At 51.9% G+C, this 24,107-nt stretch overlaps 1 protein-coding gene across 1 annotated transcript in view; it reads right to left on the reverse strand.

Moving 5' to 3' along the window:
• COPG2 (COPI coat complex subunit gamma 2) overlaps nt 1–24,107 on the reverse strand; it is a 120,825-nt gene that overhangs the window by 19,797 nt on the left and 76,921 nt on the right. Inside the window, exons 15-20 of the mRNA XM_008512905.2 lie at nt 23,496–23,571; nt 22,563–22,666; nt 21,924–22,049; nt 21,017–21,079; nt 20,442–20,581; nt 19,680–19,851 (exon numbers count right to left, since the gene is read on the reverse strand). Coding sequence (XP_008511127.1) covers nt 19,680–19,851; nt 20,442–20,581; nt 21,017–21,079; nt 21,924–22,049; nt 22,563–22,666; nt 23,496–23,571 — 681 coding nt within the window. The remainder of the gene's footprint in view (nt 1–19,679; nt 19,852–20,441; nt 20,582–21,016; nt 21,080–21,923; nt 22,050–22,562; nt 22,667–23,495; nt 23,572–24,107) is intronic.

The following is a 24,107-nucleotide window of genomic DNA, read 5'->3' on the forward strand; positions in this document are numbered from 1 at the left end:
AAAGATGCTGCTGATAGGCTGCCTTGGGGGCCATGCATCCTCGGGTGAGAATCACTGGGTGGAAGGGGCAGAGAGTGGAGAGCTGGGCAGAGAGGTGGAGCACGAGCATGAGCACATGGGCCCCTGAGTCGGGGTGGACGGAGGCCTCAGAGTCAGGAACGTCAGCCGTGGGTGTGGGTCGAGGACCCAGGACGAGGCAGACAGCGAGCAAATGGATGTAGCCGACTAGGCCCCTGGAAGGATGGGGGTGGTTGGGATTCACCGGCGGTGGGTAGGGAGCGCAGGGCCAAGGTGGCGGTCCCGGAGGCGAGGACGCATGCGACAGGAGGGTGAGAGAGACGGGAGTGCTGGCCGAAAGGAAGCTGGCTTGTGGGGATGTGAGCAGAGCGCACCGGGTGGGAGGTCCACAGGAAAGGAAGGGGCAGGCGGTAGGGGAGACAGCAGACAGCACTAGGGGGGACATGTGGGAGAGCGAAGCCTGCTAGGGAGGGAGGAAGGAAGGAGGCAAGGACGGACGGACGATGGCAGAACCCAGGGCACTGTGCAGCTGGAGACTGAGCGCAGTGGTGTGAGGTTGGGGTTCACAGGCGTGAGGGCGGAGGGAGGGCAGAAAGAAGGCAGGAGCGCTGCGGGGAAAGGAAAACGGAGAGTCACGGGAAGGGGCTCCCCGAGAGGTGTGCCAGAAGAGTGTGCAACAGGGGGTCTGAAGGGAAAGGTGAAAGGTTACAGGCGGGGCCGTTCGCGCAGGTCCAGGAGGACAGCCCAGCCTGGGTCCGCGGAGACGTGCGCACGGCTTGGTGGGTGGAGCGTGCTCACTCAGTACGTTGTGTGCGAGGCGAAGACGACCGGCCGAAGCGGGTTGAGCCGGGGGCGAGGGACTAAGCATGGAGCACACGGCAGCGCCAAGTCCTGAGGCCCGCTGGAAGAGTCACAGAGGGTAGCTGAAAGAACGTTCGCGGGCTCCGGTAGGACAGTCCCGTTGCTCTGTAGGCAGGGGAGGAGCAGAGAGGAGAGGCAAGGAAATGGGGCCCTGGAGGCAGGAGGTGAGGGGAGCAGCGTGCAAGACGCGGGAGAGTAGGGTCGAGGAGAGGCGGTCCAGCCGGCCGGAAGCGTGAGAGAGGCAGGCCGTGGCGCCTGACCGCTGGGGACAGGAGAGGCTTGCACAGAGGACCAGGGACGTGGCGGGCCACGAGGGCCGGCGAAGGGCCCGAAGGAAGGGCTGGACGTGGAGAATCAAGGAAGTGTGTTCCCGTGAGTGGACCAGGGCCCTGAGGAAGCGCACCCGGGAGCAGAGCACAGCGTGGGCGAGGAATCAAGGAACGCAGGAGAGGCGGGAGGGAGGAGAACGGAGGAGGATGAGGTGGTGGTGGTAGTGGCCTGGAAGGTGCTGGAGACAGCCCTGTCAGTGTGGGGCACGGGGAGACGGGAAAGGTCAGAGAGACGCCCAGAGGAGGAGTGACCGTCTCAAAAATGGTGGCAGCTAAAAGGGTAGGGGCCTTGGGAGCGAACTGGGAGAGCAGATGGATTCGGCACAGCACGTTGGCGATGAAGATGGCAAGGAGGGGAGCATGAGGGCAGGGCGTCCAGGGCACAAGTTGCTGGGAAAAGACGGTGGCTGCCTCACGTGCCCGACAGCTACGAGGGCGAGGAGGACGGGAGCTGAAGATGACGCGAGGGTCTCTCAGAGACGACAGTGGGAGAAAAAGAGGAGGATGGGCCAAGAAGGGTTGAAATCCGCACAGCAGGGACGTGCGCAGAGGGCGATAGTGGAGTCTCGGGCAGCCGTGAGCAGGTGGTCTGCGGGCTGTGGGTGGGGTCAGGATAGCCGATGGGAAGAGACAGGGGCAGGCGGGACTGAAGAGGGGAGGGAACCTCGTGAACGTGCGGGGGGACTCCGGGTGGGAAAAGGGGAAGCCAGCCTGAAGAGCGTGCGGTGTTGGGACACGGGCCCGATGTCTGGGCAAGGGGCTTGGCAGGGGAGGAATGGAGGCCACGTGGCAGGAGCAGGGCGGGAGCGCGGAGGCGGGACTCACGGCCCGGGGGGGTGTGAAGAGCCGGAGCCCTGGGGAACAGGTGCGGAAAGGGGATACAGTGGCTGTAGTGACACAGAGGAAACGGGGCAGGCTGGCAGTTATGAGGCACCCCGCTCAGGAAGCACGTCAGGGCCTTCGGGATGGACTCACGAGCAGGGAGTCCAGGGTGTGGATGGCAGGCACGCTTAGGAATGGCAGAGGAGCAGGTAGGAAGCAAGGCGGAGGTGAGGGTTCGCAAAGATCACCAAATGCCTGCTTCTGCTATTTCAGGGGACCCGGAGAGGAATGGAGGTAGTCTAGCACGTGGCGGGAGGAGCCCGCAGAGGCAAGCACGGATAGACGGGGACCTTCAGACCAGCGCGGGGTCACAGGTCGGGTCGGAGAAGATGACGTTGCCAGCCAAGGGGCGCGGAGGGAGAGAGCGAGGGGTGGGACAGTGGGGGCTGGGAGGTGGGGGCTCTTGCCCTGCGGGCTGGAGCCGAGGGACAACAGAGAGAGGGCAAGGCAGAAAGGGCTGGAGACCGAGAGGAGCGTCTCAAAGTCTGCATGTGGGTGTTGTGAGGGGACCGTGCCCAAGAGGGCAAGAGGGCAGAGCGGGGTGGATCCCGACCTGGTCCACTGGGAGCAGGAGAGCAAGGGCGATGGGCAGGGGCGCAGCATGGGTCCCGAAGAAAGAAGAGAGAAGGAAGGCGTGGGGGCAAAGGAAGGAAGCAGAGGACTGAGTGGCGGGACCGCGTAGAGGCCAGTAGACAGTGGCTTGATGCAAGGGAAGACGGAAGAGGCAGGAAGGTGAGACGGGCCAAGGCTAGGGAAGAGGGAGCCTCAAGGGAAGGCGGTGGTGGGAGCCAGCGGAAGGACGAGACGAGAGACAGCAGATGGCTTCTGGAGTGAACGCGGCCCGCTGAGGGGATGGAAAGAGCGTGAGCAGTGAGGGCCCTACACGGGAGGGAGCACAGCCCCAAGGAGAAGGGATGACTGAATACAACTAAATGCCAGGCGTTAGGGAGCTCTGAGAGGAGAGGCGTGAGCCGTAGGGAAGAGGCTGGGCGCTCTGCTGGGCCGACTAGGGGAAGGGCAGCCATGCGTCCCGTCCCGTCCCGTCCCGTCCCGTCCCGTGAGGAGAGGTCGCAAGGGAGAAGCTTGAACGTGAGAGGCTACTGCAGCGGGAGCGTCACCTCCCCGAGACAGACAGGCTTCAGAGGGCCCCGCAGGAGAGGATGGAGAGTGGAGTGGGTGGAAGGAAGACAGGCTGGACACCAACAGGAGGGTTTTGCGAAAATGAGAGGCAGGTGGCAGATGTGGATGTCCACATCCAGAGAGGTGGCGGAGGTGCCAGCGGGCTGGAAGTGAGGCGCGTCGGGGGCCCGCCAACGGGGGCAGAGGCATGGGGAAGGAGGAGCGGAGAAGGGGTGGCTAGCGGTGGGCGGAGAGCAGTGGCTGCTCCTGCAGCCTTGAATGTGGTGGCAAGGGTGGAACTCTTCGGCCAGGCTCTTTACTACGGATCCGGCAGGGATGGGGTGGGCGTTGGGGACGGGGTTCAGGCTGGGGGGTGGGTCGAGTTGACAGGGTGGGACAGGAGGGGAGGCGGGGCGATGGACAGGCAGCCAGCTGGGGGGGAGGCGGGGAGCTGGCGGGGACGTGAGCGGAGCTCTAGGTACGAAGGGAACCATCTTCTTTAACGGAGCTTGAGGAGTCGTTACCCACGCAGGGCTGGGGGTGAGGAAGACGAGAGAACGGCCCCCGAGAGGACCAAGGAGAGTAGCTGCAGGAAAGACGCAAGGGGAAGGTCTGGTTGGCAGGAAACGAGGAGAGACGAGAGGACCACAGGGCCGGTGCTCTGCAGGGGGACCGTGTCGCGGGTCTGACCTGAGGAGGGACAACCTAGGGAGAGGGCCAGCGGCAAGGGCCGGGAAGGGGCAGATTGGGACCAAGGAAAGAGACTGTCACAGTGCCTGAGAGTCCTAGAGGCTGGGGGCTAGAGCGGTGTTGATGGGGGGCGGGGCGGGGCGGGGCGGGGCGTGACAAGAAGAGAGCTCTACCGGAGACTGGGGTTCGGGCGTGTCGGGTGTCGGTGAGCGTTCAGGCGAGGGCCTGCGCTGGTGCCAAGAGGACAGCGCCGGGCTGATGGCAGCGTGGGGGCAATGCTGGGGTCTTTGAGGCACAAGCAAGCGTCAGTGGCAACCGACGGAAGGCTAGAGGCGCCCACGGGGAGAGTGCAGCCCAGGGAGGCAGGTGGGGCTTCCACAACAGTGATTCTTCTCGGGGGTGGGGGGGGTGGATTTCACCCGAGGCGGGGGGCTGCGGGCATGGCCCCCAAGGGAGGCCTATCAGAACATCTGAGGGGGAGCAGTGCTCTGCTCGAACAAAAACAAAACCAAAAACAAAGGAAAAAGAAAACACAAAAACACGCCCGAAAGATGCTGCTGATAGGCTGCCTTGGGGGCCATGCATCCTCGGGTGAGAATCACTGGGTGGAAGGGGCAGAGAGTGGAGAGCTGGGCAGAGAGGTGGAGCACGAGCATGAGCACATGGGCCCCTGAGTCGGGGTGGACGGAGGCCTCAGAGTCAGGAACGTCAGCCGTGGGTGTGGGTCGAGGACCCAGGACGAGGCAGACAGCGAGCAAATGGATGTAGCCGACTAGGCCCCTGGAAGGATGGGGGTGGTTGGGATTCACCGGCGGTGGGTAGGGAGCGCAGGGCCAAGGTGGCGGTCCCGGAGGCGAGGACGCATGCGACAGGAGGGTGAGAGAGACGGGAGTGCTGGCCGAAAGGAAGCTGGCTTGTGGGGATGTGAGCAGAGCGCACCGGGTGGGAGGTCCACAGGAAAGGAAGGGGCAGGCGGTAGGGGAGACAGCAGACAGCACTAGGGGGGACATGTGGGAGAGCGAAGCCTGCTAGGGAGGGAGGAAGGAAGGAGGCAAGGACGGACGGACGATGGCAGAACCCAGGGCACTGTGCAGCTGGAGACTGAGCGCAGTGGTGTGAGGTTGGGGTTCACAGGCGTGAGGGCGGAGGGAGGGCAGAAAGAAGGCAGGAGCGCTGCGGGGAAAGGAAAACGGAGAGTCACGGGAAGGGGCTCCCCGAGAGGTGTGCCAGAAGAGTGTGCAACAGGGGGTCTGAAGGGAAAGGTGAAAGGTTACAGGCGGGGCCGTTCGCGCAGGTCCAGGAGGACAGCCCAGCCTGGGTCCGCGGAGACGTGCGCACGGCTTGGTGGGTGGAGCGTGCTCACTCAGTACGTTGTGTGCGAGGCGAAGACGACCGGCCGAAGCGGGTTGAGCCGGGGGCGAGGGACTAAGCATGGAGCACACGGCAGCGCCAAGTCCTGAGGCCCGCTGGAAGAGTCACAGAGGGTAGCTGAAAGAACGTTCGCGGGCTCCGGTAGGACAGTCCCGTTGCTCTGTAGGCAGGGGAGGAGCAGAGAGGAGAGGCAAGGAAATGGGGCCCTGGAGGCAGGAGGTGAGGGGAGCAGCGTGCAAGACGCGGGAGAGTAGGGTCGAGGAGAGGCGGTCCAGCCGGCCGGAAGCGTGAGAGAGGCAGGCCGTGGCGCCTGACCGCTGGGGACAGGAGAGGCTTGCACAGAGGATCAGGGACGTGGCGGGCCACGAGGGCCGGCGAAGGGCCCGAAGGAAGGGCTGGACGTGGAGAATCAAGGAAGTGTGTTCCCGTGAGTGGACCAGGGCCCTGAGGAAGCGCACCCGGGAGCAGAGCACAGCGTGGGCGAGGAATCAAGGAACGCAGGAGAGGCGGGAGGGAGGAGAACGGAGGAGGATGAGGTGGTGGTGGTAGTGGCCTGGAAGGTGCTGGAGACAGCCCTGTCAGTGTGGGGCACGGGGAGACGGGAAAGGTCAGAGAGACGCCCAGAGGAGGAGTGACCGTCTCAAAAATGGTGGCAGCTAAAAGGGTAGGGGCCTTGGGAGCGAACTGGGAGAGCAGATGGATTCGGCACAGCACGTTGGCGATGAAGATGGCAAGGAGGGGAGCATGAGGGCAGGGCGTCCAGGGCACAAGTTGCTGGGAAAAGACGGTGGCTGCCTCACGTGCCCGACAGCTACGAGGGCGAGGAGGACGGGAGCTGAAGATGACGCGAGGGTCTCTCAGAGACGACAGTGGGAGAAAAAGAGGAGGATGGGCCAAGAAGGGTTGAAATCCGCACAGCAGGGACGTGCGCAGAGGGCGATAGTGGAGTCTCGGGCAGCCGTGAGCAGGTGGTCTGCGGGCTGTGGGTGGGGTCAGGATAGCCGATGGGAAGAGACAGGGGCAGGCGGGACTGAAGAGGGGAGGGAACCTCGTGAACGTGCGGGGGGACTCCGGGTGGGAAAAGGGGAAGCCAGCCTGAAGAGCGTGCGGTGTTGGGACACGGGCCCGATGTCTGGGCAAGGGGCTTGGCAGGGGAGGAATGGAGGCCACGTGGCAGGAGCAGGGCGGGAGCGCGGAGGCGGGACTCACGGCCCGGGGGGGTGTGAAGAGCCGGAGCCCTGGGGAACAGGTGCGGAAAGGGGATACAGTGGCTGTAGTGACACAGAGGAAACGGGGCAGGCTGGCAGTTATGAGGCGCCCCGCTCAGGAAGCACGTCAGGGCCTTCGGGATGGACTCACGAGCAGGGAGTCCAGGGTGTGGATGGCAGGCACGCTTAGGAATGGCAGAGGAGCAGGTAGGAAGCAAGGCGGAGGTGAGGGTTCGCAAAGATCACCAAATGCCTGCTTCTGCTATTTCAGGGGACCCGGAGAGGAATGGAGGTAGTCTAGCACGTGGCGGGAGGAGCCCGCAGAGGCAAGCACGGATAGACGGGGACCTTCAGACCAGCGCGGGGTCACAGGTCGGGTCGGAGAAGATGACGTTGCCAGCCAAGGGGCGCGGAGGGAGAGAGCGAGGGGTGGGACAGTGGGGGCTGGGAGGTGGGGGCTCTTGCCCTGCGGGCTGGAGCCGAGGGACAACAGAGAGAGGGCAAGGCAGAAAGGGCTGGAGACCGAGAGGAGCGTCTCAAAGTCTGCATGTGGGTGTTGTGAGGGGACCGTGCCCAAGAGGGCAAGAGGGCAGAGCGGGGTGGATCCCGACCTGGTCCACTGGGAGCAGGAGAGCAAGGGCGATGGGCAGGGGCGCAGCATGGGTCCCGAAGAAAGAAGAGAGAAGGAAGGCGTGGGGGCAAAGGAAGGAAGCAGAGGACTGAGTGGCGGGACCGCGTAGAGGCCAGTAGACAGTGGCTTGATGCAAGGGAAGACGGAAGAGGCAGGAAGGTGAGACGGGCCAAGGCTAGGGAAGAGGGAGCCTCAAGGGAAGGCGGTGGTGGGAGCCAGCGGAAGGACGAGACGAGAGACAGCAGATGGCTTCTGGAGTGAACGCGGCCCGCTGAGGGGATGGAAAGAGCGTGAGCAGTGAGGGCCCTACACGGGAGGGAGCACAGCCCCAAGGAGAAGGGATGACTGAATACAACTAAATGCCAGGCGTTAGGGAGCTCTGAGAGGAGAGGCGTGAGCCGTAGGGAAGAGGCTGGGCGCTCTGCTGGGCCGACTAGGGGAAGGGCAGCCATGCGTCCCGTCCCGTCCCGTCCCGTCCCGTCCCGTGAGGAGAGGTCGCAAGGGAGAAGCTTGAACGTGAGAGGCTACTGCAGCGGGAGCGTCACCTCCCCGAGACAGACAGGCTTCAGAGGGCCCCGCAGGAGAGGATGGAGAGTGGAGTGGGTGGAAGGAAGACAGGCTGGACACCAACAGGAGGGTTTTGCGAAAATGAGAGGCAGGTGGCAGATGTGGATGTCCACATCCAGAGAGGTGGCGGAGGTGCCAGCGGGCTGGAAGTGAGGCGCGTCGGGGGCCCGCCAACGGGGGCAGAGGCATGGGGAAGGAGGAGCGGAGAAGGGGTGGCTAGCGGTGGGCGGAGAGCAGTGGCTGCTCCTGCAGCCTTGAATGTGGTGGCAAGGGTGGAACTCTTCGGCCAGGCTCTTTACTACGGATCCGGCAGGGATGGGGTGGGCGTTGGGGACGGGGTTCAGGCTGGGGGGTGGGTCGAGTTGACAGGGTGGGACAGGAGGGGAGGCGGGGCGATGGACAGGCAGCCAGCTGGGGGGGAGGCGGGGAGCTGGCGGGGACGTGAGCGGAGCTCTAGGTACGAAGGGAACCATCTTCTTTAACGGAGCTTGAGGAGTCGTTACCCACGCAGGGCTGGGGGTGAGGAAGACGAGAGAACGGCCCCCGAGAGGACCAAGGAGAGTAGCTGCAGGAAAGACGCAAGGGGAAGGTCTGGTTGGCAGGAAACGAGGAGAGACGAGAGGACCACAGGGCCGGTGCTCTGCAGGGGGACCGTGTCGCGGGTCTGACCTGAGGAGGGACAACCTAGGGAGAGGGCCAGCGGCAAGGGCCGGGAAGGGGCAGATTGGGACCAAGGAAAGAGACTGTCACAGTGCCTGAGAGTCCTAGAGGCTGGGGGCTAGAGCGGTGTTGATGGGGGGCGGGGCGGGGCGGGGCGGGGCGTGACAAGAAGAGAGCTCTACCGGAGACTGGGGTTCGGGCGTGTCGGGTGTCGGTGAGCGTTCAGGCGAGGGCCTGCGCTGGTGCCAAGAGGACAGCGCCGGGCTGATGGCAGCGTGGGGGCAATGCTGGGGTCTTTGAGGCACAAGCAAGCGTCAGTGGCAACCGACGGAAGGCTAGAGGCGCCCACGGGGAGAGTGCAGCCCAGGGAGGCAGGTGGGGCTTCCACAACAGTGATTCTTCTCGGGGGTGGGGGGGGTGGATTCACCCGAGGCGGGGGGCTGCGGGCATGGCCCCCAAGGGAGGCCTATCAGAACATCTGAGGGGGAGCAGTGCTCTGCTCGAACAAAAACAAAACCAAAAACAAAGGAAAAAGAAAACACAAAAACACGCCCGAAAGATGCTGCTGATAGGCTGCCTTGGGGGCCATGCATCCTCGGGTGAGAATCACTGGGTGGAAGGGGCAGAGAGTGGAGAGCTGGGCAGAGAGGTGGAGCACGAGCATGAGCACATGGGCCCCTGAGTCCGGGTGGACGGAGGCCTAGAGAGTCAGGAACGTCAGCCGTGGGTGTGGGTCGAGGACCCAGGACGAGGCAGACAGCGAGCAAATGGATGTAGCCGACTAGGCCCCTGGAAGGATGGGGGTGGTTGGGATTCACCGGCGGTGGGTAGGGAGCGCAGGGCCAAGGTGGCGGTCCCGGAGGCGAGGACGCATGCGACAGGAGGGTGAGAGAGACGGGAGTGCTGGCCGGAAAGGAAGCTGGCTTGTGGGGATGTCAGCAGAGCGCACCGGGTGGGAGGTCCACAGGAAAGGAAGGGGCAGGCGGTAGGGGAGACAGCAGACAGCACTAGGGGGGACATGTGGGAGAGCGAAGCCTGCTAGGGAGGGAGGAAGGAAGGAGGCAAGGACGGACGGACGATGGCAGAACCCAGGGCACTGTGCAGCTGGAGACTGAGCGCAGTGGTGTGAGGTTGGGGTTCACAGGCGTGAGGGCGGAGGGAGGGCAGAAAGAAGGCAGGAGCGCTGCGGGGAAAGGAAAACGGAGAGTCACGGGAAGGGGCTCCCCGAGAGAGGTGTGCCAGAAGAGTGTGCAACAGGGGGTCTGAAGGGAAAGGTGAAAGGTTACAGGCGGGGCCGTTCGCGCAGGTCCAGGAGGACAGCCCAGCCTGGGTCCGCGGGAGCGTGCGCACGGCTTGGTGGGTGGAGCGTGCTCACTCAGTACGTTGTGTGCGAGGCGAAGACGACCGGCCGAAGCGGGTTGAGCCGGGGGCGAGGGACTAAGCATGGAGCACACAGCAGCGCCAAGTCCTGAGGCCCGCTGGAAGAGTCACAGAGGGTAGCTGAAGAAGCGTCGCGGGCTCCGGTAGGACAGTCCCGTTGCTCTGTAGGCAGGGGAGGAGCAGAGAGGAGAGGCAAGGAAATGGGGCCCTGGAGGCAGGAGGTGAGGGGAGCAGCATCCCAGAGCGCGGGAGAGTAGGGTCGAGGAGAGGCGGTCCAGCCGGCCGGAAGCGTGAGAGAGGCAGGCCGTGGCGCCTGACCGCTGGGGACAGAGAAGGCTTGCACAGAGGACCAGGGACGTGCCGGGCCACGAGGGCCGGCGCTGACCACGAAGGAGGGAGTGCTGGTGCAGAATCTGGTTTGTGTAGAATCTCGGTACTTTGTTACCCATGAGTGGACTAAGGTTTCAGGCATTCATCCAGGAGCAAAAGCTCAGAATTGTTATGGCCACTGAGGAAGCCATGTGAGGTGGGAAGAGAACCCAGCAGATGAGGTGGAGAGGTAGTGGTCCATTTGAAATATTACTTACGGTGAAGTCATTGAAGGGCATGGTGAGATGGTGAATGTCAGAGGGTAGGTTTTGTATGCAACCACTGTCTCCCACCGATAAAAGTAAAGGGTTTAGAGGTGAATTGGGACAGCAGGTGTTTTCAGAGGTAGGGACAAAAATGCTCGGAATGTGGTGAGCATGACGTCTCGTCACAAAGGGAGTAGATGTCAAGGAATAGACGGAATCTGTCGCATCACAGGCAGGTAGTACAGGAAGTAGGATGGGATATTGAAGATGATGCTGAGAGTCTCTCGAAGACAACAGTTGGAGAAATGCAGAGCATGGGCTAAGCAAGATTCATTCAGCACCCAGTGTGGAAAGAGAGAGAAAGTGCAAGTCAGCCATGAGAAGTTGGTCCATGTGATGTGAGTTGGGTTACGTTAGAAGGGAAAAGAAGGCGCAGCATGGAAGGGGGGGAGAGAACTTTAAGAACATGCAAGGGACTCAGGTTTGGTAAAGGGGGCACCATGGAAGAGGGGAAAGCAGCCTAAAAAGCTCCCAGTGTGGGGATGTCAGCAGCTGTCAGAGGACAAGAGGATCGGCACGTGCAGTGTAGAGGCCAGATGGTAGGAGCAGAGCATAGCGGAACTGAGACCCCATAGTCCAGGCAGGTGAATACCTGGGGCTCTCAGAACAAGTGTGGAAAGGCACCACAATGACTGTGGTGATAAAGAGGAAACGGGACATCATGGCACGTTAAGGCGTAGCCTGTACAGAAACCACTGGCAGGTAACCTTAGGGAATTCAGGATGTGGATGGAGTCCAGTGTGTGGGTGGCAGATACAGTTAGAAATGGCAGAGGAGTGAATCAAGGTGGGAAGTGACATTTTGCAGTGATCACCAAATCCATGCTTCTGCTATTGCAAGTGGCTGGAAAGGGTGGAGGTCTAGCAAGCAGGGGACAGAGACTCCAGACAGAGAAGTAAGGTAGGAGGGGTGACCTTCAAACCAATGCGGTGTCATACATCTAGTCCAAGAAGATAATTTGGGCAGCAAAGTGGCACAGAGGGAGAGAGCAAGGTGTGGGATGGTGGGGCTTCGGGGGTGGGGCTCTTGTTTAGGAGGCTTGATCCATGGAAAACAGGGCAAGGCAGAATGAAATGAACTCGAGAGGAAAGATCGAGGGAAGGATTGTCAAAATTGGACCTCGAAGCAGCTGGAAGGGAGAGTCCCTCCTAGAGAGACAAGGTAAAGATAACTATGCAGGGGAGGATGGAGGGTGGATTGTGTGGTGGAGGGAGACAAGCTGGACACCAACAGGGGGAGTGAGGTGAAGAGGAAGTCGGCAGAGTCTGCATCCAGACAGATATCAGAGATGCCAACAAGATGGAAGTTAAGAACATCAGGGGCCAGCCAAGGGGAGCAGAGGCATAGAGAAGGAGGAGCAGAGAAGGGGTGGCTAGCAGTGCGAGGGGAGCAGTGGCTGCTCTTGCAGCCTTTGAATGTTGTGGCAAGAGTAGAACTTTTTTGGCCAGGCTCTTTACTACGGATCCGGCGGGGATGGGGTGGGAGGTGGGGAAGGGGTGGGGGGTGGGGATGGGGTTGGGGGATGGGGACGGGGTGGGGGGTGGGGGACCAGGGTGGGGGTGGGAGGTGGGGCAGGGTGGGAAGCGGGGATGGGGTGGGAACAGGGTTCTGGTTGGGGTGTGGGTCAAGTTGACAGGGTAGGACAGGAGGGGAGGCGGGGCGATCGATAGGTAGCGAGCAGGGTGAGCTGGCAGGGACATGAGCGGAGCTCTAGGTACGAAGGGAACCATCTTCTTTAACGGAGCTTGTGGAGTCATTGCCCACGCAGGGCTGGGGGTGAGGAAGACGAGAGAATGGCCCCCGAGAGGACCAAGGAGAGTAGCTGCAGGAAAGACGCAAGGGGAAGGTCTGGTTGGCAGGAAACAAGGAGAGACGTGAGGACCACAGGGCCGGTGCTCTGCAGGGGGACCGTGTCGCGGGTCTGACCTGAGGAGGGACAACCTAGGGAGAGGGCCAGCGGCAAGGGCCGGGAAGGGGCAGATTGGGACCAAGGAAAGAGACTGTCACAGTGCCTGAGAGTCCTAGAGGCTGGGGGCTAGAGCGGTGTTGATGGGGGGCGGGGCGTGACAAGAAGAGAGCTCTACCGGAGACTGGGGTTCGGGCGTGTCGGGTGTCGGTGAGCGTTCAGGCGAGGGCCTGCGCTGGTGCCAAGAGGACAGCGCCGGGCTGATGGCAGCGTGGGGGCAATGCTGGGGTCTTTGAGGCACAAGCAAGCGTCAGTGGCAACCGACAGAAGGCTAGAGGCGCCCACGGGGAGAGTGCAGCCCAGGGAGGCAGGTGGGGCTTCCACAACAGCGATTCTTCTCGGGGGTGGGGGGGGTGGATTTCACCCGAGGCGGGGGGCTGCGGGCATGGCCCCCAAGGGAGGCCTATCAGAACATCTGAGGGGGAGCAGTGCTCTGCTCGAACAAAAACAAAACCAAAAACAAAGGAAAAAGAAAACACAAAAACACGCCCGAAAGATGCTGCTGATAGGCTGCCTTGGGGGCCATGCATCCTCGGGTGAGAATCACTGGGTGGAAGGGGCAGAGAGTGGAGAGCTGGGCAGAGGTGGAGCACGAGCATGAGCACATGGGCCCCTGAGTCGGGGTGGACGGAGGCCTCAGAGTCAGGAACGTCAGCCGTGGGTGTGGGTCGAGGACCCAGGACGAGGCAGACAGCGAGCAAATGGATGTAGCCGACTAGGCCCCTGGAAGGATGGGGGTGGTTGGGATTCACTGGCGGTGGGTAGGGAGCGCATGGCCAAGGTGACGGTCCCGGAAGCGAGGATGCATGCGACAGGAGGGTGAGAGAGACGGGAGTGCTGGCCCAAAGGAAGCTGGGTTGTGGGGCCGTGAGCAGAGCGCACCGGGTGGGAGGTCCACAGGAAAGGAAGGGCAGACGGTATGGGTGACAACATTCAAGGAAAAACACCTGGGAGAGAGATGATTGCGAGGGAGGAAGCAAGGAGAGGAGGGACAACAGCAGTAGCCAGGACATTGTGCTGGTTGAGACTGAGTGCGGTGGGGTTGGCCTTGGGGTTCCCAGGTGTGAGGCTAGAACAAAGGCTGAAGGCGAAAGTGTTGTGGTGAAAGGAAAGAGATACAAGAATCACAGGAAGAGGCTCCCCAAGTGGTGTGTCAGAAGTTTGTACAACATGGGATCTGAAGGGAAACATGAAGGGATACAAGGGGCAATGCTGAGAGATGCCCAAGAGGAAAGCACAGCCTGGGTCCTCAGGGATATGAGCATAGGTTGGTGGGTGGAGCTTGCAGTCAGTACAGTATATATGTAGCAAAGCCGACTGATTGGCCTGAGCTGTGGGTGGGGTTTAAGAAGGGAACACTTCAGAGAAGACTACTGAATCCAGTTGGAAGAATCACGGATGGTAGCTGAAAGAATGCCACATAGCTCAGGTAAGACAGTTTCTTTGCTATGTATGCGGTAGAGAAGTAAAGTGGCAGAAGCCATGAACCTGACCCAGGAGGTAGGAGGTCAGGTGAGCAGTGTCCTAGACGTGGGAGAGTACAGTAGAGGAGAGGTGGTCCAGCTGGCTAGAAGAATGAGAGAGGGCAGGTGATGGCCTCTAACAGCTAGGAATAGGAGAGGCTTGTAGACAGCATCAAGGAATGCACTGCACAAAGAAGGATGGCAAAGATCTCTAAGGAGGGAGTTGATGTGGAGAATCTAGGAACTTTCCCCCAAAGTGGACCATGGGCCTGAGGAAGCCCATGCAGGGGGAGAGCGCAGAGTGGCTCAGGAATTCTAAGAAGGCAGGAGAGGTGGGAGGAGAATAGAGAAGGATGAGGAGGTGGTGGTAGTGGCCCATGGAAAACACTAGAGACATCCCTGTCATTGTGTGACCTGGTGAGATGTGAAAGGTCAGAGAGAAGCCCAGAGAAGCAATAACTCTCTCCACAATGGTAGAACCAAAAAAGTATTGGGCTTGGGGGTAAATCAGAACAGTAGATGGATTTAGGTACAGCATGTTGGGGACAAAATAACTGGCGTCAGGGTGAGCATGAGGGCAGATCATGATGGGAGTAGATGTCGAAGAAAAGACAGTGAATCTGTGTCATCACTGGCAGGTGGTAGGGGAAGTAGGACAGGATGCTGAAGATGAACCAGAGGGTCTTTCGAAGATGAGAGTTCATCAGATGGCAGAGCACGGACCCAGCAAGGTTATTTCCACATCTAGCATGGATAGCAAGATACAGTGGACATCAGGCAGCCATGAGAAGGCAGTCAACAGAATACGAGTTGTGTCAGGGGATTCAATGGGACAAGAAAGGGACAGGTGGCATGGAGGAGAGGAGAGAACCTTATGGTCATGAGAGGGGCTCAGGGTCAGTAAAGCAGTATTGCAGAGAACGGGAAAGCTCCTGAAGAGCTCACGGTCTGGGGATGTCGGCCACCTTGGGGCTAGAGGGGTGGCATGTGTGGTATTGATGCCAGTTGGTAGGAGCATACTAGTCAACATAAGAAGGTGTAGATGCTATCTCTTATATCTGTGGGCAAGTACTGTTCTACGGGAAGAAAGACAATGTAGAATATTTAAAGAGGGAGAGGCTATAGGATAGTCAAGTATAAAGCAAAGGCAGTACAGTGCAATCAATTGGACTTTGAAAGAACTATATTTAGCACTTTAAAATATGAATCCTACAGACGGACATAGTATTCAGATGTTTAATATTCTTCCAATGAAAAGGAGCAGAGGAAAAATGGAAAGGAAGAAGTTCTTAAAGTAAAATTGGAATTAAATCAACAGTATACATATTAAATCATTCTCAGACATATTGAGGAACATTATAATGGTTACAGTCCATAGTGTTGCCTGTTAAACTTGATCACAATTAATGGAATCAAGGAAAATGGGAGAAATATATAGAAAGAAATTGTCGTCGGGAAACTGGCGGCTGCCTGAAAACTCTTTCAGATAATCATGTCGAGGCGGGTTGATTCAGAAGAATAAATGGTCATATAGAGATAAATTCCTGAAGTGAAATCTGAACGGAGAGCATCAGCAGCAATCCTTACAACATTAATACTTCTGATATCCAAACCTGAAGGTGCATGTAATAGGGTGGGATTGTTTTGAGTAATAAAAGTAGGTCAAGGAGGAAGTTCACACATGTTCACATACTGAATCCATTTTAAGGCCGGACAGATGTGAACCAAGCCTGGGCGGTACAAACAAGCAGAGGGTTTTTTCCCTAAGGCCAAAAGAGGGAAAAGAGGAAATGAGTGGATATGCATGTTTATGCTGCATTCTGGAGAGATGTTATCATCTAAGAAAGGCAGCAATAAAGACTATGGATATTGAGGATGATGCTGTGAAAAGGGAACATGAAATAGGATAGAAAGACAGGTTGAAAGTAAGTACAGAGGCAGTGTTAGAAATTTCAGTGTGTGTGAGGAAAGGCAGACTGGTTACAAGACGAATGAGCAGGTGAATAAGGAGGTCTCAAACTGGGAATCTTACCCAATCTCACACTGGGTCAAATTGGAGGTAGATTGATTTTAAGGCTAGACTGATACAAACTCTAGTGATAAAGGCAGGGGAAATGGTGGTTGAATAGTAATGTTCTACCTATCCTGCTTTTGTAGTATTGAGTAAAAATTCAGACTATGTGCTTATCCTGGAAGAATGCAAAGTTTCATCAAGGGTCATTAATATGGATCCCAGTGAGAGGCTGGAGGTGAGTCAAAGTAAAAAACTCTGAGATAACTTTTACTTAATTGAAGTTGCAGATTTAATACAGAATGTCAGGACTTAATATAGTTAAAACTGAACAACACATAATGGAATGGAGAAGATTCAGAAACAAGTTCAGAGTCCATCAGAATCCTATGGTAGCTCAAGTTAAGAGGGAGGTTTAAGCAAACGTATTCAGAAAGTCAAGAACTGAAGTATATATGAAAGAGTTATGAATTATCATAGGGAAGGTAGCATCCCTAAGGAAAAACAGAGAAAAGAAACTTATATACGTGTACTGTTAACACTGATCTGGGTGTGGACATATTCTATTGAAGATTTTTTAAATGAGTGACTTAAATTTGTTGAAATGGTTTGAGAAGAGAAATATGATGCAATAAGGCCCAACAGTCCAATAATAAAAACAATATAAGGATTAGAATGGTTCTGAATAAGTAATGAAACAAAAACTTAAGTAGGTAGTGGCATTACAGAGGTCCAAAGTGGGGGAAAATTTGTCCAATGTTGCATACATAATATATGGTGTTACTGGTGCAGAAAATATTCAGAGGAAAGAAAGGTGCTGAATGAGAAAGGACGCTGAGAAAGAATGCTGCCTTGAAGGCTTTTCTGAAAATTTTTGAGTAAAGGAGTAGCTGTTGGAGGATAGACGATAATAAGTAGGACTAACTGAATTGAGACTTAGGACGTTGATTACTCTCACCACCAATTGCCCATGATTTGAAGGAAGGAGTTATGGTAACATCTTGAATGCTGGGTTGAAGTAAGTTTTTCAGGTGCAGTGGGGTTTTTGTATAAAGTCAGGAGGAGTGGGAACGTGTGAAGACACAGCAAAGACAAGAATAGCCGATGGAACACTTTCTGGAGGAGACTGGAGGGCATGTGTCTTTTGAACTGTGGAAGACTTGATTTTAAAGAGGATAAAGGGAGAAAGTAGAGAGAGTTCCAGAACTGAAACAATAGTAGCTTCTATTCATGCCAATTACCTTACTTATTTAATTTCATTTTATCCTTACAACAATCCTAAAAGGCTTACAGAGATCAAATAACTTCTCTAAGATTACACAGTCAGTATGTAGCAGAGTCAGAATTCAAATCCCAATTTATCTATCTCCCAAACCTATATTCCTTCTATTATGCTATACAATTTTCAAGTAAAAGGAAATCACGATCTATATAATTTCTATTTCTTTCTGTGATTATAAGGAAGATGTATTTTCTGAGATGAGACAAGTAGAGTGATGTGTAGATCTTTAGGTGATTGGTAAATTTGGAATATTTTGATGGGAAAATGCAAGAGAGAAGGAATGGGTAAAAGACTCCTTTATTACCATCTATGCCCTGGTATTTCACTTCTGTTCATTGCACAGCAAAGACTTTGGATTGGCCATGGATTAAAAATTTTAGAATTTCTGACAAAGACAAAAAGAATAGAAAGGAGTTTGTTTTTAAGCAGGTAGATGATGTGTCAAATAAAAATCAACGACTAACAAAGTTTTAAAAGTCCAAGTGTTGAGACAAAATTCCATTTCTTTTCTCCAAGATACAATGACAAGAGTTTATAATTGACTTTCGGCACCAATCAGCAAACCCTTTGAGTTTAACAGAAAAGAAAGAAAATTCTTTAAATGCCAAATTTTTATAAACAAAATACTAACAAACCATCAAGCAAAAGAATCCATAGCCAGCAGACCACAGGTTGAAACCTCTGGGCTAATTTGTAATATCTATGTTTTAAAAAGAAATTAACCCCTTATTAAAGAGGGGTGAGAGAACCTCCCCAATACTTCATCTCTTGGTAGAAATGTTTTCTCTTGTTGGTGTTGTTTTCTCCTGTATTGTATGTAATGTCTGTAGTTTCAATACTCTTGCTTTATGTGGTTTGATATTGTAAAATTGTATTTATTGTATTCTGTTAAGACCACTCCCTGGGGTGTGAGGCACCTGAGTTATCAGTTATCCAAATGAACCTGGGGAAATGGGAAGAGCTAGTATTGTCAATAGGGAAGAGCTTGATTCTTCAATGGGTTCAGCATTTCGCTTCCCTCAAAAATTAAGAGGTGAAGTAATGATCCCTTAAAAAACAGAAACTTAGTGAGAAGTACAATAGGGACAGGAATTTTGAAACAAGGAGAGGTGGCTACTGGAAAAAACTGACGAAGTGCAGAATATCCCAGGATGATGGCAGAAGCTACAAGGCTACCTTAAGACTGGGCCCAGATAGTGGTTTGGAATAAGAGTAGGTACAGCTAGCTTCATTACTGACTGGTGGATGTACTTTACACAAATATAACTAGAGGGAAGAAGACCAGGAGAGAAAGTGAAGCTGAAAGACAATGGACCTAGAGGAACCTCAGAAAGGGATAAAGGAGGTAATTAAAGGTTAAAGTCAGACAGCCTTAATGCTTGAAGGAGAAATATTGCAAACCAGATAAGAAAGTGCCTTCCTACCCAGGGGGTTATTGATCCAGGGTGGCTGCAGAAGAGAAGTGCAGGTCCATCCAGGGCTAGAGGGAACAACCTGGGATTCAGACCCAGCAACGGTGCCAACTTGAATCTACCTCGTGCTAGAGTGAGTAGCCTGGTCTATCATCCAACACAGATAAGATTGGGCAGAGGCTCCCAGAACCGACATCTGAAAAGGGAGGTGGGAGAGGGGCTAAGAGAAGGCAGGTTAAGCCCCAAATGTAACTGAACGATGACCAGGGATAACTATTTACTAATACTTCTACGATTTCTTGTAATTCTGTAACTTCCCCAATATTTGTTAATTTTGTTAACTTCAATCTGTTTTTTCCTGTACTAGTAGTAAAAATTGTTTTTTCCTGTACTAGTAGTAAAAATTGTTTTTTCCTGTACTAGTAATAAAAATTGTTCAAAATATAAATGTGATGTGTGTGCTTATTTCTGTGAAAACTGGATAACAGTTGTGAATACTTCTGCAGTGAATATGGGAAGAGAACTCAGGTAGGAAAATGGGGAAAAGAAATCAAGTACCACAAATACTTGACTTTCACAAGAGATAGGTCAAAAGACCTCAAATCCCCAAATTTGTAAATGCCATTGGCACCAGCAGGTGGCTCTCCTTCAAGGGCCTCCCCCAACCCCCTCAAAGACTGGATAATGAGTCAAGTAGAGAATTACAACATCTTTCTCAGATGTGGATACACAAATGTTGGCTAAGCCACTCAGGCCAAGACATGCTCTCACGTGCCACCCTTGTTCTATAAGACCCACAAAACTGCTATGTTTTAAAATGCCATGGATCTACTAAATTAAAAGTCCTTAGGATGCCCTGGAAAGAAACATCAGGGAGAAGTAGGCCCTAATCTTTCACAAGAGACGTCAGGTATATGAACCCTCACTAGTGTTTACACTGTTCCAACAGAAAGCCTAAGTTTCTTTATGTGCTACCACTGTATACGTCGTTTCTTTTTTAAGATTAAATGTCCAGCAAATTATACTCAGACTTAATTATAACATTAGTATTTCTATGGCAGTAACTAATTTTATCAATATAAATATACCATCACTATCTTCTTGAACCCTGAACATTTGTCCAGATTTTTAACAGCTCAAGTAGTAATGCATTCTTAATCAGACAAGTATTTCTTTCCTTCTGTGGGTTAGTACCTGCTGTAGAGTCATCATCAGGCAAACGAACAAGAGTGTAACATATTCCTGGTTGATTATAAGTGAGGTTGGGGGCTGGGATACAACACAGCACTTCATAGGAATCTGATGGTTCCACCTGCACTGTCACTTTTTCCAGTAGCTGGTCATTGAGAGTATTGGTACAATCAAACTGAAAAGTTAGCAAATAGAAAAGTTATGAAAGATAAGAACTGTTTTCAAGCAAGTTGTTCCTTCCCACCCACAACCCACAACTCAGTTCTGGAACCCACTATTCCTTCTCTCTCTGAACAGCACTGTACGTCTTCTCCTAAGATTTTTCTTTAGGCAACAGGGACAGCCTTATTCTTGAGGTCTTTTTGTTTATATTATTCATCAGTGTTTTCTCTTTCCTGAGACTGAGTTCTACCAAACAGGCTGATAGAAGTCAGATAGCTGTCTGAGAACCAAATTTGAAATCCAAGTTCTTGGAACAACTCACTTAATTTACTCTGATGTTAAACGATGGTTATTTTTTATAGGTTATACTTTATGGTGTCCAACTTTTTCAGACATTTTGGTTTTATGTCCTAAGTTTTAACCATCAAAAGCTACCTATCATATGAAGGCATCTTTACAGTTACAGAGCTAGGAAAGAAAACCAGAAATGCTATCAACTTTCTTCTCTATAAAAGGAACTAGAATCATAGACTAAAGGGGAATTAATACTTGTCTCCAAGCAGACCAAGCCCCTACAGGAGCCAGTTACGGCATTTATCTCACCTGGAACACAATGTGATTGGTAAACATGTGCTTGATACAACGAACAAAATATTCTGTCTCTGCTTCTGTAAGCTGAACAGGCTCAGAAGACTTGAACAAGGGTCCTAGATTCATAAACTCAGGAATAGCAGCCAATTGTTCTATCAAAAAAAAGAAAGATAAGAAGACAGGAAAAGATATTATTCTACATGCCTAAAATATTTTGTTTCCATAGCCTTACTAATAATAGTTGAATACTCAACTAATATGTCCCCAAGCTTTAGTGAAATAATCTTTTAAATAAGAGAATTACTAAAAGTAAAAAAAAAGAAACTAAATTTCTAATTTTGTAGAATGAGAGTTCCCTATTAACCAAGATACAGAGGAAGAACAACATTCCCAGTCAGTAAGTTAGCAGCTGGAAAGCCCATGGACTCCAGGTAGCCCCAGCAACTGTAACCCACAACAATAAACATTCAGGCGTACGAAGACTTCCCCCATCAAGAATCACACTGAATAAAAGTGGAGGATTTCATTATATTTACACAATGCCCTAGGGTGCAAGACTATCACTTCTACACATCAAATCATCATACCTTGGAAAATGTCTTGCCTGGAAGGTGCCAACTTCTCTGGCTTAGTAGCCACAAGGGTGATTTCTACAAAGACAGATATGAGCAATCAATGGAGCTTCCCTCCTACTATCAAGCCAACAATGCAGACAGACAGAGATGAGGCAGAAACTTGCAGCAGATGTACACAGAGCTATTGCTAAATCATACCCGTAGGTTCTCTGTCTCCTTTTTTGGAGGGAGGCTCAAATTATAATGTATTTAGTGAACATATTTTGTGAAATAATAAAGTAAGCCCTAAAAAATAAAAAATTTGCTTTAGACGGACCAGGAGATATATATATATATAAATACTACTGTTAAAAGGAGGAACAATTTATAAAACAAAATCTTATGATTCAAGTAGGAAAAATTACTTGTATAGTACCAACAGGAAAACTGAAAATGTTGCAAGTTGAGCATGAGATCTTTCATGCTCAGTTCTAACCACTTAAACACTTTGTTCCTTTTTGTTTGTTTGTTTTAAAGTTACATATTTTTTTATGATCTTGTCCCATACATTCTTTCAAGACAAACCTCCGATATAGCAAAATTAAGAAATTACCAACTTCAGAAAATAAAAATAGGAGAGAGAACAATGACTGCTCTGAGACACACAGTGACAAGTAACTACAAAGAATATAACACTTAGTATTAAAAAAAAAAAAAGCTTCAATCTGAGTCATGTTTCATATTCTTGCTTTTGTGTGAAAACCAGGAAATTTTTTAAAAACCTAATAAAATATCATCCATCTTAGTTGTATAAGATTTAGAATAAGGAGTGAAAATTAAACAAACGAAGTATTAGAGACAATATGCTAAGAGCATATTTTACTGGTATAAAACTACCTATATACAAAGAAAAACTAACAGAGTTAAGTATTCCCATTACCTGCTTTCTGTTCAAAGACAGGAGCCATGGCAAGAGGAACAGATTTCATGTCAAAGGGTTTTTCTGAAGGCTCCAGCGTGTACTGGTGTAAGGCTTTTTCCATCCCTGGTATGGAGACTGTTAGACCTATGAAACAGAGAAATCTCAGCATTATAACTTCTCGCCAATCCTGGGATGTACATAGGCCCAGATCTGTAATATTTATCTCAGCTTTCTGAAGGAAGACAAAAATATAACCACAGACTCTATGACCTAAATAATTAAAAATGAAGGCTATTATATAAAACTGCCTTATAATTTCATCCAAGGAAGCATGGAGCAGAGCATAAAAATTTTCAACAAAATAGAAGTACCTTCCAGAAAAGACAGCAACTTAGCTATGTGGGCTCAATGACAGCAAAAGAAAAGAGAAAAAAGGTAAACCCATCCAAGAGGGAGCTCAAGGAGAACCAGAAACAAGCAATATTCTTTGGGCCCTTACATACTTCAGGTTTCCCTAGAAATGGAAGTGCAATGGAAGACAAAAACCAAGCATTTTGCCTAGTGAAGTCAGCTCATATGTAAATCTTCATGAAATATGCTTCCAAGACACCATTTGGGAGAAAAGTCTATCTGTCTCCATTCTTGGCTCTCACTGACCATTGAAGATATACGTAGCATTCAGTGCCATCTGCCTCTGCTGTAGCACATTCAGATAGAAGGTCGCTCTGTCCCGTACCTCATCATCAGTATCCATCATACACCTGTCCAGGGATAGAGAATAGGCATGTCACAGCACCCTAAAGATTTCCAATAGCTTTACCACCACACCTAAAGGACACAATTCAGGCCATCTGATAGTACCTTTATAAAAGAGCTCAACAATAGCCAACAGTGGATCCTGAAATCTCCACAAATCTTAGGTACTGTTCTGAATTGGTGAAGAAATAGTGTCATTATGGATCAAAAGCACTATATAAGTAGGCATTAAAATAATCAGGAAAAACGTAATAACACAAGATAGCAGTTTGGAGTCTACTCTTGGATCTGCAACCACAGGACCCTGGTAAAGACTCAGACTTTTTTATAATTAAGAAATGGGAATATGATGCTTTCCAAAGATACTAAAAAGCATTCAGAATCCAGGCATTGTTACTACTCAAACGGCAATTTGTTTTATTTAAACCAGCAAGCCTTTGGCTTGTAATTTTTCTGCTTCAATTCAAGATGTATTCATAGAGTGTTTGCTAAAGCAAGTCTTTTCATCATCCAGTAGGGAGTCATGGAGACCATGAAAAGCTGGTATTTTCAACTCTGCATAGTGAATCACTTTGAAGTTGGCCCCTATTATATGAATTGAGGTGCATGTATTTAAGTCACTTTCTCAAAATCATACAAGAGAAATTCAAAGTCAAATTTTACATGTACTTAGCACATGCAAAATTACTAGAAAGATAAGAAAAATGCCATTTGCCCCTGACTTACTCCATCAGCTCTACTCTTTGGCCCTGCAATGCATCTGATAAAGTACAAGGTGGATTTCTCTATTTAGTCATGCGGCATATATTTTTTAAAAAAAATTATTTTACTTACCTTTGTAAGAGTACAAGGATGCTTGGGAGAAGATTCTCATTCTGAGCCCCAAATTTAGCCAAAGCACTCACAGCAGCTATAATGAAGCATAAAATGAAACAACATAAAGGAAACTCTCACAGTTTCTGAGAAATTCTGGTTTCTCAGAGTTAAGCAATCAGTAATTATTCAAATAAAATTAGAGCAGCTTCCCCACGTTCAGTGGGAGTAAACTCTCTTATTGTCTTAGTGCATTTCTTGATCTTATTCCTTTGATCTATTTAAGCATAAACAGAAATCTGCAGGCCCAAAAGAGCTCTGAATAGGAAAATCCTCCATGCACTGAGGGAAAAGAATCATATCTATTTCCTATATGAGCCGTCCTCCACTCCAACCACAACCACACTGACACAAGGTCTAATCTCAAACAGCCAACTCCAAGCATAAAAAGAAATTCTATTATTAAGATTCACTTCTTTGACAAAGATTTATTGCTTGCCTAACTTTTGTCAGGAATTGTGCTAGGTGCTGAGGGTAAAATGATAAAAGACATAGTTTCTGACCTCAAGGAGTTGTACTCTAGTGGAAAAGACAGGTAAGTAAAGAGATAATTACAACATAGCACAGTAGGTC

The sequence above is a fragment of the Equus przewalskii genome, chromosome 4 (genome assembly GCF_037783145.1).
Source record: "Equus przewalskii isolate Varuska chromosome 4, EquPr2, whole genome shotgun sequence".
Classification (NCBI taxonomy): domain Eukaryota; kingdom Metazoa; phylum Chordata; class Mammalia; order Perissodactyla; family Equidae; genus Equus; species Equus przewalskii.